This window comes from Sinocyclocheilus rhinocerous, unplaced genomic scaffold (genome assembly GCF_001515625.1).
Source record: "Sinocyclocheilus rhinocerous isolate Xijiao unplaced genomic scaffold, SAMN03320098_v1.1 scaffold2340, whole genome shotgun sequence".
Lineage (NCBI taxonomy): Eukaryota > Metazoa > Chordata > Actinopteri > Cypriniformes > Cyprinidae > Sinocyclocheilus > Sinocyclocheilus rhinocerous.
Genome location: NW_015646462.1, coordinates 607,939 through 623,854, shown reverse-complemented (window position 1 = coordinate 623,854; position 15,916 = coordinate 607,939). Strand labels below are relative to the sequence as shown.

Below are 15,916 nucleotides of genomic sequence, written 5' to 3'. Positions count from 1 at the left end.
ATGCAAATCTAATTCAAACATAGAATAACAAAGTAAATAGGTATAGCCTATATTTACTATATACAGACTGAATAAAACCAAAGCCTTTTGGTTGGAGTTCTCAAAACTCCTTAAAAAGGAATGTACACTGTCCATAACTCAAATACTGCGCTGAAAACATATTTTGAATTTACAGAGGCATCTGAAAGAGTCCATGCTGTAACATAATTTAAAACCATCAATGTCTTAATACAATGGCATAATAGCAATACAGTGCTCGACTTACAATAGGTTTACACTGTTATTCTGAGAGACAATAAAGGTGCTTGAAAAGATGCTTAGATAACCTGTTTAAAGATGTGTTAAGTAATTAATTTATAATTACCTGTTTAGAATACCTATTTTCACTGTTTCCCAGCTATTCTCTTTTAGATTAAAATAGCTGTACTGGTTTACACATAGTGATGAGAAACATGGTTTGGCAAAACAATTCAGAATCTGCAGAATCTGATCTGTCAAACCAGTTGAAATCGTAAACCTGAAGCACATCCTGGGCACAGCCTTCTAAGACCAGTTAACTGTTTATAAAAAGTAAACCTATGCTAGATGCGACCATCAGAAAGCAAATCTGACATTTAAGTCATTTATGTTACAAATACAAAATCCTAAAAGCATTAAATACAATACTTGAAAAAGCGAAATGTACAAAATGTTCACACAAATGAAAAACAAGTACAAATACCAAATGTACAGAAGGTTGTGTTTAGAAACAACCAGAAACAATATTGTTTAATCTTATTGAAGGCCATGTTTAATATTGCCATCAGCTGGGAAGTTAAATCATAAAGACACTGCAGTTGTCTCAATGAAACTGTGCCAAATAATTTTGAGACAAACATACTCTGACAGACTGCTGCACATTCATTCCATTAAACTATTTTGTGATGTTTTCTATCAGAATAATAAATATTGGCTTGTGGACACTGCAAAATTGGCATCCTACCATAAAGCTGGTATCAACAAACAATTTACATCACAAACTGAGCCTATTTGATCATGACCATTCAAATGACCACATACTACATCCCTCTACCTTCTTATCAGAAAGGATAAGCTACTGTATTATTTAACACGGAGTGGTTTGTGATATTAACAAATAATTACAATATTCTGTCAAGTCATAGCATATTAACTAATGGTTGATTTGAATTTGAATGTGGAAAATCGCTGTAATGAAAATAAGTCATATTGCAGAGCGTGGTTCAAAATATATCTTTTCATTACAGCTATCACCATTTCATTAAATTTGCAAAGACATCAGCGGTGTTGTGGTGTAAGTGAGTGGCGGTTCTGTACAAACCCGAAGAGTGCGAGAGAAAAGTTGGAAGGCAGTTGTTCATAAAACAATTGTCTATATGCTGAGTTGTGTATTAAACAGTGAGCCTGCTCACTTTTGTTATGAAGACTTTATCTCTGTCATATGTGGCAGCTTGAATAAAAGTCAGTTGGCAGCTTAAAATGTCTCCGATTTGGGCAGGTGCTGGCAGGAATGAGGTGGGTGCTGAAATAGAGGGTCTGAATGGACTGTGGGGATTCGTTTGGCAGGTAACTGTGACAGCTCACAGGCTGTTGAGGAGATCTCACGTGATATGGAGAGTCTCTCTGAAAAACTGTCCATATTCTGACTTTCAACATCCCCTACCTGTCCCTCATAATTTTCAGAACTGGAAACACCAGAAGGCTGCATGGAAACAGATTCGAAATTGTCTGAGGGTAAATCACCCGCCACACTGCCTCCTGCTGTCTCTGAAGTGTCCTGCTCTAAGTTCTGGGATGTTCGTGAAGGCTTTTTATCATCCACATTTGGAGGTGAAGTAGGCTCATACATCTCCGGTTGGTTTTGGGTCTCATTGAGCTCAGGTACAGGAGGTTCGTATGGAGGAGGCCATTCTCCGCCGTCCTCAGGGGCTCCTATCATTCCATCAGGTGAGAGGGGAATCTGGCTGTGCACTAGAACGGGGTCGGGTGAGGGGAGGGGAGACATGCTGCCAGTCCCTCCATCTTTGTAAGGCTTCTTTTCCTGTGAAAGGCTGTCATCCAGCATGATGGACTCCTGCTGTAGAGAAATGTGCAGAGAGGCAGGTGGCCGTTTGATGAGCTGGGCTTTGTTGGGCGTATCTTCTGAGGGGCTTGGTTTGGGCCGTTTGACCGGAGTCAGAACAATGGGCAGCTCCAGACCCAGAGGCTTCCGTGGAAACTCATCAGGCTTAGCTGTGAATACAGAAATAATGAATTAGACTGGACTGAAAATGTAGGTGACCTTACACGAACTCATTAGCTGTGGCCAAAAAAATATAATTTATGCTGTGAGGTGGATGTTTGTATGCATTAATGTTAATATACAGTATGAATAATGAGTATTTTACTGTTAAAATGATCAACAACAACTATAATTGGTCATTCTATGACACAGGTGCTCTTTGGACTTGATTTTAGAATTAATTTCAGAACAAGTTTATTAGGTAAACAATTTGTTAAAGTGCTAATAAATTGCATTTTGCCATCACAAAAAAATATAGCATTTTACTATATGTTGTGATATAATTATGCCTTGTCTTAAGAAAGGTAACATACAGTTAATTTGACACTTCTGTTGTATAATAATATGTTTATTAGAAAGTGAATTTAATAGCAAGAAGTCTCTTATGCTTACCAAATTATTTAATAAAAATACAATAATAATAGTATTATTGTGAAATAGTATTACAATTTGAAATAACTGTTTTCTATTTTTATGTTTTAAAACATAATTTATTCCTGTGATGCAAACCTGACTTTTTAGCAGCCATTACTCTAGTCTCACATGATTCTTCAGAAATCATTATAATATGCTGATTTGGTGCTCGGGAAACTTTTCTTATTATTATTAACACTGAAAAAAGTTGAGCTTCTTTTTTTTTTTTTTTTTGGAAAACCATAACACATTTTTTTCAGGATTCCTAGAAAGCTCAAAAGAACAGCATGTATTTAAAAATAAAAATCTTTTGTAACATTATAAATATCTTTACTGTTACTTTTGATCAATCGAATGTGTTCTTATTGAATAAAAGTATTCCTTAAAAAAAGGTATTGTATCATTCAATATTATCTTATAAAATGATGTAAACTAAAATCAAACAAAATATTTTAAGTAATTTCATATGCATATGTAGGATACAAAGGGGGTAGATTCCATATAATGATTCACAGTGAGATTTCCTAATTGATTAAAGCATTCAAATAACAACACAAGTATACAGCTTCATTCAGTTACATACAGTATCATGTAAAGAAAATGGCCGAACCTGGTGGTGGGAGGTCAAGCTTCATTTTGCGGAGTTCAGACATGGAAACCTTAAGTTGCTCTATGACAATGTCATCATTGAGGTAGATGGACTCTCCTATCTTCTCCTGCAGGAACTCTCTTAGGTCCTCCAGAGACATCTTAAGCAATCGTTCTGAACATGATTAACTTCAGTTAGTCATTTTACACAGAAGAATCTAAAGTCAATAGATTTCAATAATGTGCTGAGAGGGTTTAATTTATGTCAAGGCAATCAGGCCTATTAGCATTTGAGGTAAATGGCACTATGAGGTTGTCATTAGACATGGTGTAGATTTTGTAAATTGTTGGATTAAATTATTGTTAATTTCAGTATTGTAAAAAGAGGAACTCACTTTTGTGGAGCTGAAGGATGGTGTAAGCCATAGCTGTCAGAACTTTCTCACCCTCTAGGATGAAGATGTCCCACAGACGTAAGGTCAGAGTGAATGGGGTCTGGAAAAGGTGACAAATCCGTAGATAAACTAAGACCGACTGCTCAGCACAAAGGCCCTCATAGCATAAAGGAAAACATAAATGTGTAGAATATTTTCATCCTCAAATCCAGTTTTAAACCGGGGCCTCTGCTGGTCTAAAGCTAATCTCCCTCAGCGAGAATGCTGCCAGGCCACAAGCACAGCTCTGAAACTGAGCTGGACCGAATTCTGCAGTGCTGACAGTGTCTACTCTCTTTCCTCCTGAGCCAAACCCACAGAATTGTGTGTATGCGCAGAGTAAACATTGAAACACCCTTGTCTGCCTGCTGTTTGCACACTACTCCCTCTTTCAAGAGTCACTGACAAAGAAAGAGAGAGGAAGAAGTAATTTTAAACTATTTAAACTATTGGAAACTATTTACCATGTCTTCATCCTTTATTATTTTTTTTTACCACTTTTTACTTTATATAGATTTTAATGTTTTACCCTTATATTCAATACCTTTAATATAATAATATGAATATCTATTATAAAGAGATGAATTATTATGTAAAAATAGGTCAAATAAACCTAAATAATTTCAGTTTATATTTAATTATATTTTATAATAGCAATTACAAAGACATTTTAATATCATTATATAATTATACAAAACATGTAAATTGCTTATGTATGAAGAAGACATTCTGAAGAATGTAGAGATCTAAACAACATTTGGACCTTAATGACTTGTGGGGGAAAAACACTATTTTTCAAAATATCTTCTTTTGTGTTAAACAGAAAAAAGAAAGCTATACATGTTTGGGACGACATGAGGTTGAGTATTTACAGAATTTTCATTTTTGGCTTTATATTTTTCAACTAACCGAGTGGACATACATACATAATTTATATACATTACAAATTAAAGCATTATCACACAATAAATAAATAATGACAGAGTTTTTATTTTTGGATGGACTATATGCCTAGTCTATTTAAATAAACTAGTGAAAAGTGTGTTATATGTGAAGAAACACCCAATGAACACAAAGCTAGAAGAGACGGTCATATATTGTAGTTTCTCCAGGTTAAGCAGTTTCTTTCCTCACAGGTGCCTTCTTATACGGATCAGTGCTTGGCTTCAGACTTTTCTGTATCTACATCTGATCTTTTATATTAAACACTTATCAGTGCTTTGCTGTTGACATCCATTTCCAGTTCCCCCTTCTGTGTCCACATCTACAATATGAGTCAAAATCTCTGCCTGCATAAACCTGAATGTCCACTCAACACCTCAAGATAAAGTTTTTAGCTGAACAAGTCTGAGCAAGTCTCACTGCCAGCATCTCTTCATATAAACACCTTTCACTTGAGCAGATCCAGAAGTGCTTCCATCCCTCGATGGTTGAACATAATCACAGTTACAGAACAGCTGACTCAACAGTTACATTCAACGAAAGCCAAAACTTCACCTCCATTCAGCTCATGAATCACCACTTTTAGGATTGTTTGCAGTGACCTGAACCAACACTATAAAACACACAGTTGATGTATAATTTCTTTGGCTTTGAGATCTAAGCTAAGCATATGATTGAGCATGTATACCTATCTACTAATCATTGCTTACATAACACCCTTGTCAGTTTGGTTACAATGCATCTACTCAGATCAAACACTTACCCTGTCAATAAAACATTGGAGGAACCATTTTGTGCTGTAAATCCCACTGGACATCTGCTCCTTATCCTGATGCGAGTGCATATAAACAGAAAAAAAAGGAATGAGAAGGGAAGAAAACTAAGCATTAGAGAAACGGACACACATGAAGTTAATAGCTGTATTTACTGTAACTTAACTAATCTTATAGGGTCTGAGTTCATTTTGCAGTCTTGTGTGTGCCACAGCAATCTTACCAAATGCTTCTTTAGTTTGGGTAAAAGTTTGGAGAGAATCTGGTCGTGGTGGTTTTGGAAACGCTGAAGTTTGGGAAAACCAGGAACAAAGAATCCTGTCATGGGTTGAAAATGTCAAGGCATGATAAAAATGTCACGTGTTTCCCAATACTAGAACTACAACAATAACCTGTGTTAAATTCACAAGTGTTATGTACACTACCATTCAAAAAGTTTGGGGTCAGTAAGACTTTTCGTCTTGAAAGAAATCAATACTTTATTCAATTGTTTAAAAGTGACAGTAAAGGCATTTAAACCGTTACAAAGATTTATATTTCAAATAAATCCTTTAAAAAAATCTTTTAAACTTTCTATTGATCTAAGAATCCTGAAAAAAATTTGAGCATGGTTTCCACAAAAATATTAATCAGCATGACTGTTTTCAACTTTTATAATAAGAAGAAATGTTTCTTGAGCAGCAAATTAGCATATTATAATGATTTCTGAAGGATCATGTGACACTGAAGCCTGGAGTAATGGCTGCTGCAAATACAGAAATAAATTGTGTAACCATTTTTTTTTTAATTGTAATGATATTTCACAATTTTATTGTTTAACTGTTTTTTTTTTTTTTTTATCAAACTGAACGTAGCCTTGGACTTCTTTTAAAAACATTAAAGAATACTGACCCAAAATATTTGAATGGAAGTGTATCTGATCTCGTAAATGGCCTCATGAAGCATATATAATACGTTAAAAGAAATTAAATAAACATTAAAACTCATAGCCAAGAGCAGAATAAATGAGGAGGGCTCACCATGCATGGCATGTTTCTGATTGGTTAAGAGCTGTGACAAAGCCCAGAATGCATCTTCTTCATTCATGAACATTAACAGTATGGCAGCAATCTGACTCATGCCCTGACAGTAACTCACTTCCTGTGGACAAGAGCAGACAAAGTCAGCAATTACGTAACATCTCTTTATTAAGCATGGATGTGATTGCACACTTACCGTATTGTAAACAGAGTACGCAGAGAGCACATGGAACAAAGACTGTTGCCTGTTAAGAGAAGAAAAGTGTTGTCAGGCTCAAACTGTCTTTTACTGAAAGTACAATGAAACAAACACACATCAGAAACACGTGAAGCAAACATCCATATTTTTCCACAAAGATGCATTCGTTCTTTCAAATTAAAGTTAAGCCCCATGTGTGAGCATTAATGACACCCTTCAGATGAGCAAGACTTTCCACTTGGCTCTGTAAGGCCTGCAATCTATTAAATCCTCAGTGACAACACTCCCTTTTCTGGTCTGCTTGGGGACCAAGCTATCAAGATTGAGAAACCAGCTCCAGAGATTGTCTGCAGAAGCAGTGAATAGAGACTAAGATGTTGATGAACATACACTCTGGCACTTTCATAAAGCACATACACAGCTGATAGAATAAATCTTTGAGCAAATTTGTGAATTCATTTAGCAATAAACACATGTACTGTACATGTGCTGGTTCTGTAAATCTGTTTCTGTATTTTATGGTCTTATCGGTCACACTTTAGTTTGGGGACCAATTCTCAGTCTTGACTAGCTATTAACTATGACTTTTGCTCCAGTAAACTCCTAAATTGCTGCTTATTAATAGTTAATAAGGTAGTTGTTAAGTTTAGGTATGGGGTAGGGTTAAGGAATCTAAAATACGGTCATGCAGAATTAGGCATTAATATGTGCTTTATAAGTACTAATAAACAGCCAATATGCTAGTTACTAGTTAATAGTGAGAATTGTTCCCTAAACTAGTGTTTCCATTAAAGGATGTTATTTCCTTTAAATTGATTTCCAGAGACATTTTTTTAATCTTTATAAGGGCAAATTTTCGAACCTTACTATATTTACGCATCAAATTTCATGTGAATTCATATATTTTTTTAATAAATGCAATTAGAAAAATAAGACACTATAGGGGGCCGTTCACATATCGCGTCTTTTGCGCGCTATTTCAAATGTAGACGCGCGGCAGGCGCGCTCATAATGGAAGCGACGCGGTCGCGACGCGCACGCGGCGCGACGCGCTCATTTTTTCCAGGCGCGACCGCGCCGCATCGAGATAAACACATTTCAACTTTTCAGAATGCCGCAAGCGCACCGCGGGTCATGTGACAAGAACCAACCAATCAGCTTCATCCTTTCCCGTAACAACATTGAAAGCTCAGCCAAGATGAAGGAACAGCTGATCATAGCTGTACAGGGATAGCCATTTTTTAAATAAATTTAGTAGTAGAGCTACTGCAAGCGATTTTTAGTGCTGCAAATCCATTTACACTTTGCTGAAACTTCCGCGTCTTCATGGACAGCGCAGGTCAAGGTTGCTTAGCAACGGCAGACGCCTCCGGAGCGCAAGCTGCTCAGAGATTCCACAGATGCATTTACACTGCAATTACAATAGCATAAAAAACTTCTGAAATCAGTCCAAGGACAAAGTTTCCTACATGACAACTGTATAAAAAAATGATATAGGAAGACAATACAATCTATATACTCACTAACAGGCAAAAAGTGGAAGTGGACATTTTGTAACAGGTTATATGAGTCATTACTCTCATGTGAAACTACAACAGCTAAATGACTTCAACTGGTCAGAGTAAGCCTGATAGCATGTCAGAAGAATCTGTTCAAATTGTGGTTCTTTGCTAGCGTGCTTACAGATAGTAGTGGTTTTTGTTGCACATGTAGGAGAGCAACAGATCAGAGTAGAAGCAGCAAGTGATGTTTAGCACAAGTATCTGTAGAACACACATTCTATCTGTAATTTTTATTTCTATGAATTTTATTGCAGAGCTGCAATGCATCAAGGCATATAATTACATTTATTTTAATTATAACACATTTTAATGCATGCATATGTTACTTACTTTACACCGAATCGATCCATAAACATAACGTGGTTTCGAAAGGTCCTGTTGATATCAAGGTCAATCTGTTTGATTTCTGGAGAGTACAGCTGGGCTTGCTCCTTCATTCTCTGTCAATCAAACAAATAGCTTCATCAAAAACAGATTTGATGTTGACAAGCTACCGTGCATTAATGACATTAGAAGACAACCAACCATATATAGATTTAATTATGTAATAGTATACCTACAATACTGAGTGGGTTTATTTTGCCAAAATGAACAGCTGACTTTACATGATCTCATTTATTACATACTGTAACTACTTTTATTCTCTTATGGTTTTTTTTTCTGCTCATGATATATACACTACCTGGGTCAGATTTAATGTTTTTGAAAGTCTCTTATGTTTACCAAGGCTACATTTATTTGATTAAAAACAGTTAAACAGTGATAATGTGAAACACCATAAACAGTGAAAATAACCAACAACCCCATAATATAAACACAGGGCAATATATACCACCAAACAAGACACAGGTAAAGAACAGTTACTTTGGAAACTAACTAGGACATAATCAAAACCCAAGACAACTAAAGAAAAAAGGAAATAAACACAGGAAACACAGGGATCAAAGGAAGCAGAAATATATAACAACATAAACGTCCTCAAAACAGAACATAAATGTGACAAAGTTTAAAAGAACAGCATTTATCTGGAAATATAATTATTTAGTAACATTACAAATGTCTACTGACACTTTTGATCAATAGTAGCAAATTTGAACATTAATTTGAACAATTAATGTGTCTAAGCTGAATAAAACTATTATTTTCTTTTAAAAAATCTTACTGTCCCCAAACATTTGAACGGTAGTACAGTATATATATATATATATATAGAGAGAGAGAGAGAGAGAGAGAGAGAGAGAGAGAGACCAATCAAAGGGACCAATCAAAATCAAGTATTCAAGACAGCTTTGTAATTCATTCACGTAAAACATGCAATAAAAGGTATCACCACCAGGGCACCTTGCTCAGAGACAAGGTGGATGCTACAAATACGTTTTGCTTGTTGTAAAATCTCAGCAGCTCTGAAGGTTCGTTTTGCTTGTGTTTTGTTCTCTTCTATCTCTTTCCATGCCTTGTATCAGCCATCAGTCTGTTTTCAGATCACACTCCTAATCCCTTTCAAATAGCTCTACCACAACAACACTCCAGTAATCCCACTCTCACCAAACAGCCGGTTTTTGGCCAGCGGAGACATGCGGCGACATAGTGTCCATAGGTCACAGCTAAATCTGCTGAGCTATTGTGTGTGAATGTGTATGTATGCATGTTTTTATGCTGTACCTCATATTTTCCTGCATTGTCGCTCTTGACTTTCTCGACGTCCAGTAGAAGGGTCCAGGCCTGTCCTCTCAGCTGTACTGGGATGCCTTTATACACCCTCTTAATCATCTGCACAAAGACACTAGGAGTAAGTGCACATGAATGCAGAGGCGGACAGTAGTGAAGTATTTTTTACTTTACTCAAGTAAATTAAAAAAGTATCAGCTGTTTATCAGTGTTTTTCTTTGGAAAAATTTACTTCACTACATTCCAAAGCATAATGTCATACTTTTTACTGCACTTCATTTCATAAATAAAAGTTGTTGTTTGTTTTACCTTTAATACTTAAGAACATTCAAAATGTAGTACTTTATTGTACTCAAGTAAATCTTTTAATTACTTTTACTTGAGTAAAAGTAAGAAAGTAATAGATTTCTAATGTAATTAAGTATTAAATTATGTTTAATATGAAACGTAGCGCAGTAAAAAGTACAATATTATGCTTTGGAATGTTGTGAAGTAAAGTTTTCTAAAGAAAAACACTCTGATAAAGTACAGACACCTGAAAAGTACTTTTACAGCAGAGTAAAAATACTTCACTACTGTCCGCCTCTGCATGAATGTGTTTTAAGCATCACTCTGGTTCTCCATGGAGCTACATCACAGTTCTCTGTCTGGTTTTCAGAGAAATTATAACAACCTCTCAAGGTGAAGCTCACCCGGTCACTGTTCCTGTACTTGCTCCAGTTCTTCAGCATCTTCAACCATTTCTGCACTCTCTCAATCTCCACCTGTTTTTGCTACACAGGAAAAAAACAATTAAATCTGATGAATGATGATTTGAAAAAACAAAAAATAGATTTGATTAAAAAGTTAATTTTGTTTAATTTTCATTTTTTTCCAGTAAACACAAAATAATCATACACCAATCACCAAAAACATCAATAATAATAAAAATAACTATAACACACTCATACCAAATAACCATAATGCACTCATCTTATGAAATAATTGCACTTTTTTAGCTGTGCCAAGTTTTTAGCCTGTCCTGTCCTGAAATATTTGAGAATTCATTTGCAGGTTATATATCATTTCAAATGAAATACACAACCTTTCAAAGGGTTGGGGTCAGTAGGATTTCTTTCTTTCTTTCTTTCTTTCTTTAAGTAATTAATAGAAAAAAGCTGAAAGAATATGGTGCATATCACACAAGCTTACAATTCTCAGAGACGATTAACAGACAGGCAATTATAAATATCTGCTACACGACATAAAAAAACCCTCTTGTGTTTTTGTCTAGGGAAGAAATATTTATTTCCTCGTTTGTACAAGTACTCTGGGATTAGATGCAGAACAGGCATTCAGATCACCCTGATGCTCTTAATATCTGTTCTGAGGACAGCTTTCACTCTTTCCACCCCTAGTCTTTAACCTTTATGTGCCACAACACAACTGCACAAATGTCAGCTGGAAAATGCATCAACCACCTCCAAGCTGTGAATATGTCACATGAGAGCACACCTCCAGACAGCCCAGCTGTGTCTGCCACACACTCTTGTATACTAAACGCTCATGTCTGAAGGTCACCATAAGCCTGTTTACAAAAGAGTCTCCACACTGCTACTGATTCAAACTGTGATCCTTTGTGATTTCTTTTGTGTTTTTGTCTGTGATTTTACAAAACACTATTTGAATAGTATATTCACATGCTGTTTAAATACACATCACCTGTACAGTATGCTTCATTTGTGTGTGTCTCCATTACCTTCTCTTCAAGTGCACTGGGTGTGGGTAATTCTTCTTCACTGTGGGAAAAACAAATAAGTTGGAAAACAATACAATTCTAACATACCATAACAAACATTCCTGTCTGGCTGGGATTAGGTTTAGACCCTGAGTTCCCTTTCCCTTTCGTTTTTTTGTCGGTGACCGACAAATTGGGAATCTCGCTAAAGAGACCAATCTACTTCGAGTGTAAACTAAACGAGCCAATGCACACTGGCATGCGATGATTGCATCCAGCTGCCTATATTCATACTCAGCTTTTCGCTTCGGAGCCGAGCGGTGTGACTGTTCTGCTCCTGACCTTGTACTGGAGAGAAGACGAGTTTTCAGCACGCTCTTTGGAGCTTCTTTTGTGTTGGTGGCACGGCGCTACAGTGGTGGTGGTTTCCCGTGTCGAGTGGGTTGCACACATCAGGCTGTACTACCCCCTGTTTGTGTTGCACGCGGCTATCTCCCCTGTGCGCTTCAGCACTTATAAGAGCAGTTTCATAAAAGAGCATACACAGGTGCGTCTTTGTAAAGACGACGGTCCGTCTTTTTAAAGATGCCGTTTCACCCGTGCTTTTCTGAATGCGGTCTTTACCTGGCGCCGGCTGATGGTCACGATCACTGCCTCACGTGCCTGGGCATTAAGCACGCTGAGGTGACGTTCATGGATGAGTCATGTTCTCATTGCGGGAAGATGACCATCTCGGAGTTGCGGGCCAGGCTCTGTTACCTTGAAAGGGGCGGAGTTCCGGTGCCTCTGCCGTGATCTAGTTCTCTTACTGGCAAAAGTCAGGGGAGGACTATTTCGGGCAGTAGCTCGGGCGGTCTGAGGACTACAGTGGGGGCGACTCCTCCGAGGAACCAACTTCAGAGGATTACCCACTCCTGGGCCCTTTACAAAGAGCATACCAGCCGTATCCTTTGGGGCTCTTCCCGACGATCGGATGTCTATCGCTGCATCGGAGGGTGAGCCAGAACTCTTTGGAGAGGAAGATCCAGCGATTCGGATCCAGAGATGATGGCTATGCTTTCCTGGGCCGCAGATAGGGCTCGAGTGGACACCTCCACCACGTCCCGAACCCTCGAGGTTGGATGATTGGTTTCTTGGGGTGGCCCACACTGGTTCTCAGCACTCCACTCCGGTACCATTCTTCCCGGAAGTGCATGAGGAGCTTACCAGGTCGTGGATGGCACCTTTTACTGCCTGAAACCGACCTACTAGCTCCTCCTCCCTCACCACCCTTGACGGTGGTGCAGACAAGGGGTATTCGGGGGTCCCCCCAGTGAAGCGGTCGGTAGCGATGCAGTTGTGTCCTAATACCGCTTCCACCTGGCGGGGCAAACCGTCCCTTCCCTCCCGGGCCTGTAGGTACTCGTCTGGTCTGACCGGCAGTGCTTATGTGGCCTGTGGAGAGGCTGCATCCGCCTTACACGCCATGGCGTTACTGCAAGTCCACCAGGCTAAGGATCTGAAGGACCTGCATGAGGGTGGTCATGATCTGGAAGTTCTAAAGGAACTCCGAACTGCAACTGACCTCGCGCTCCGAGCGTCGAAGGTCACAGCGAGTTTTCTGGGTCATGCGATATTCATGCTTGTGGTCCAGGAACGCCATCTATGGCTGTGTCTGGCCGACATGAGGGATGCCAACAAAGTGTGGTTCCTCAATGCCCCCATGTCCCAGACTGGCCTCTTTGGCGACGCAGTCAAGTGCTTCGCCCAGCAGTTCTCGGCTGCACAGAAGCAGACTGAGGCGATTCGTCACATCCTGCCCCGGCGGGCAGCTGCTCCCTCCACCTGTCCGCCGGCCACAGCAACTCAGCCTGCTTGTCGCCGAGGTCGTCCCCCTGCATCCGCAGCCAAAGCAGCCTCCAGCTAAGCAGCGCCATGGAGCCGGTCGCAGCCGCCCTGCCCGTCCAGGCCCCCGCCAAACCTGGTGGCAAGTGTAAGAGCAAGAGGCCCTGAGACGGGCGACCCAGAGATGGAGGGAGCTGCTCTTTGGGAGATGGGGAATGCACCACTCCCTCCCCCGGAGGAGGGCCGGGTGGAGAATCTTTTGTTTCATTTTGTCCCACCGCTGACCTCACAGTCAGTGGTACCCAAAATCTAGACCAAAGAGCAGTTTCCTCTATCTCTGGGTCTCAAGAGGGCACTGAGAGTCGTGGACGTGCCAGTCCCGTATCTCACTCATCCTCCTCTGTCGCCAGCGAGCAGCAGTGGACCGTTCGAGAGTGCTATCAAAGGCCATACTCACGCACCCTCTGCCCAACCATGGAACCAGAAGACGGTCCAGCTGATTTGGAGACGTTTCGGAGCCGTTCAGGTAGACCTTTTTGCCTCTCCAGAAACCTCTCACTGCCAGCTGTTCTGCTCCCTGACCGAGGGAACACTCGGCACGGACGCACTGGCACACAGCTGGCCACGGGGCCTGCGCATATATGCGTTTCCCCCAGTGAGCCTTCTCGAACAGACACTGTGCAAACTCAGGGAGGACGAGGAGCAGGTCCTGCTTGTGGCAGCCTACTGGCCCACTCGGACCTGGTTCCCGGAACTGATGGTCCTTGTGACAGCCCCTCCCTGGCGGATTCCTCTGAGGAAGGATCTACTTTCTCAGAGTCGGGGCACCCTGTGGCACCCGTGTCCGGACCTCTGGAAACTCCATGTCTGGTCCCTGGACCTGGACCTCATCGAGAGGACCCCCGAAGATGTCTGATCAGAGTTGTGCTCTCCTTCTTGCAGCAAAGGTTGGAGCGAAGGCTGTCTCCATCCACCCTTAAAGTTTATGTCACTGCTATTTCTGTCAACCACGACCCTGTGGAAGGGAAAACAGTGGGGAAGCACGTCCTGGTCATCAGGTTCCTTAGGGGGGCAAGAAGGTTGAACCCTCCTCGACCTCCCTCTATACCCTCTTGGGATCTGTCTCTGGTGCTCAGAGCGCTACAGCGGGTCCCATTTGAGCCTTTGCAGTCAGTCGAGCTAAAGTTTCTTTCAATGAAGACTCTGCTCATGGTTGCATTGGCCTCCATCAAGAGGTTAGGGGAACTGCACATATTTTCGGTCGATGAATCGTGCCTAGAGTTTGGGCGGGCTGACTTCCAGGTAACCCTGAGGCCCCGGCCCGGCTATGTGCCCAAGGTTCCTACTAGTTCCTACTACTACTTTCAGGGATCAGGTAGTGAACCTGCAAGCTGTAGGGATTTGATGAACAGGACTGTGATATGCCACTGAATCAACTCATCATGAGGCTCTGGATTAATCTAATCAAGAGATGCCACAGAGATCTTTTGTATGAGGACTGAAAATACCGCGTGATGCCTCGTGATCCAATGAATAGAAACCAGTGTAGACACAGGAAGTAAATTAACGAGTGCCCTCAGGCCTGTGACCACGGGAGCCAGACGTGACTAACTGCCAAAAAGATCCCTTGCTTGCTGCCTAGCTCGTAGCTTACTCATAATAATTACTATAATAGCTTACAAATTATCATAATTGTGTTGACCGTGGCCAGGGAAATACATATAGTCAAATTGGTAATATACACTGACATTAACTTCTCGCTGGCCGAGTAGCTGATAGAGTGTAAACCATTTAAATTCAAAATCAGTTTAATCAGGTGGACCTCGACTTTTTCAGATCCGAGTCCTTTCAAAACCTGAATGAATTAATAATAATTAATTCCCTACAATTACAAATGAATTAAGTAATCAAAGTCATTACAAAGCGCTGCCCCCAGAGGAGGCAGACCCAGCCCTATCTTTGCTCTGTCCCCTCCACGCTGACTGTACGTGGACAGGACACAAAGCTTCAGGACCTCAGAGCAGCTCTTTGTCTGTTACGGAGGTCTCTAAACAGAGGATGGCCCACTGGATAGTGGATGCCATCGCCCTGGCTTATCAGGCACAGGGCGTACCCTGCCCGCTCAGGTTGCGAGCTCACTAGAAGTGTTGCATCCCCCTGGGCGCTGGCTCGTGGCATCTTGCAGACAGATATTTGTAGAGCTGCAGGCTGGGCGACCCCCAACACGTTCGCTAGGTTATATAGCCTTCGTGTTGAGCCGGTATCCTCCTGTGTTCTCACCTTAAATGGGTAGAAGCACTGAGAGGCCCCGGCTTAGTGTCGGCTTGCTATGTCACAAATAGTGACACTTACTCCAGAGAGTCTGTACTGTAGACCCTGTCGAGCTCCTCCATCCCCTCGGCAGCCAGATGTGGCAGAACGTCTGGTGCCAGGGCCTTATTCGATGAATCCGTGAGAACCGGTAGAGGGCTGGGTGA

The 15,916-nt window shown here is 40.6% G+C and overlaps 1 protein-coding gene across 2 annotated transcripts in view; it reads right to left on the bottom strand.

Moving 5' to 3' along the window:
- Positions 1–15,916, bottom strand: part of LOC107707875 (USP6 N-terminal-like protein) — a 36,362-nt gene continuing 20,446 nt past the window's right edge. For both annotated transcript variants that reach the window (XM_016511988.1, XM_016511987.1), the window contains exons 4-14: positions 11,637–11,676; positions 10,591–10,671; positions 9,893–10,000; positions 8,561–8,670; positions 6,666–6,714; positions 6,470–6,590; positions 5,674–5,768; positions 5,441–5,506; positions 3,697–3,796; positions 3,324–3,476; positions 1–2,250 (exon numbers count right to left, since the gene is read on the bottom strand). In XM_016511988.1, coding sequence (XP_016367474.1) covers positions 1,493–2,250; positions 3,324–3,476; positions 3,697–3,796; positions 5,441–5,506; positions 5,674–5,768; positions 6,470–6,590; positions 6,666–6,714; positions 8,561–8,670; positions 9,893–10,000; positions 10,591–10,671; positions 11,637–11,676 — 1,681 coding nt within the window. In that variant the 3' untranslated portion in view covers positions 1–1,492. The remainder of the gene's footprint in view (positions 2,251–3,323; positions 3,477–3,696; positions 3,797–5,440; positions 5,507–5,673; positions 5,769–6,469; positions 6,591–6,665; positions 6,715–8,560; positions 8,671–9,892; positions 10,001–10,590; positions 10,672–11,636; positions 11,677–15,916) is intronic.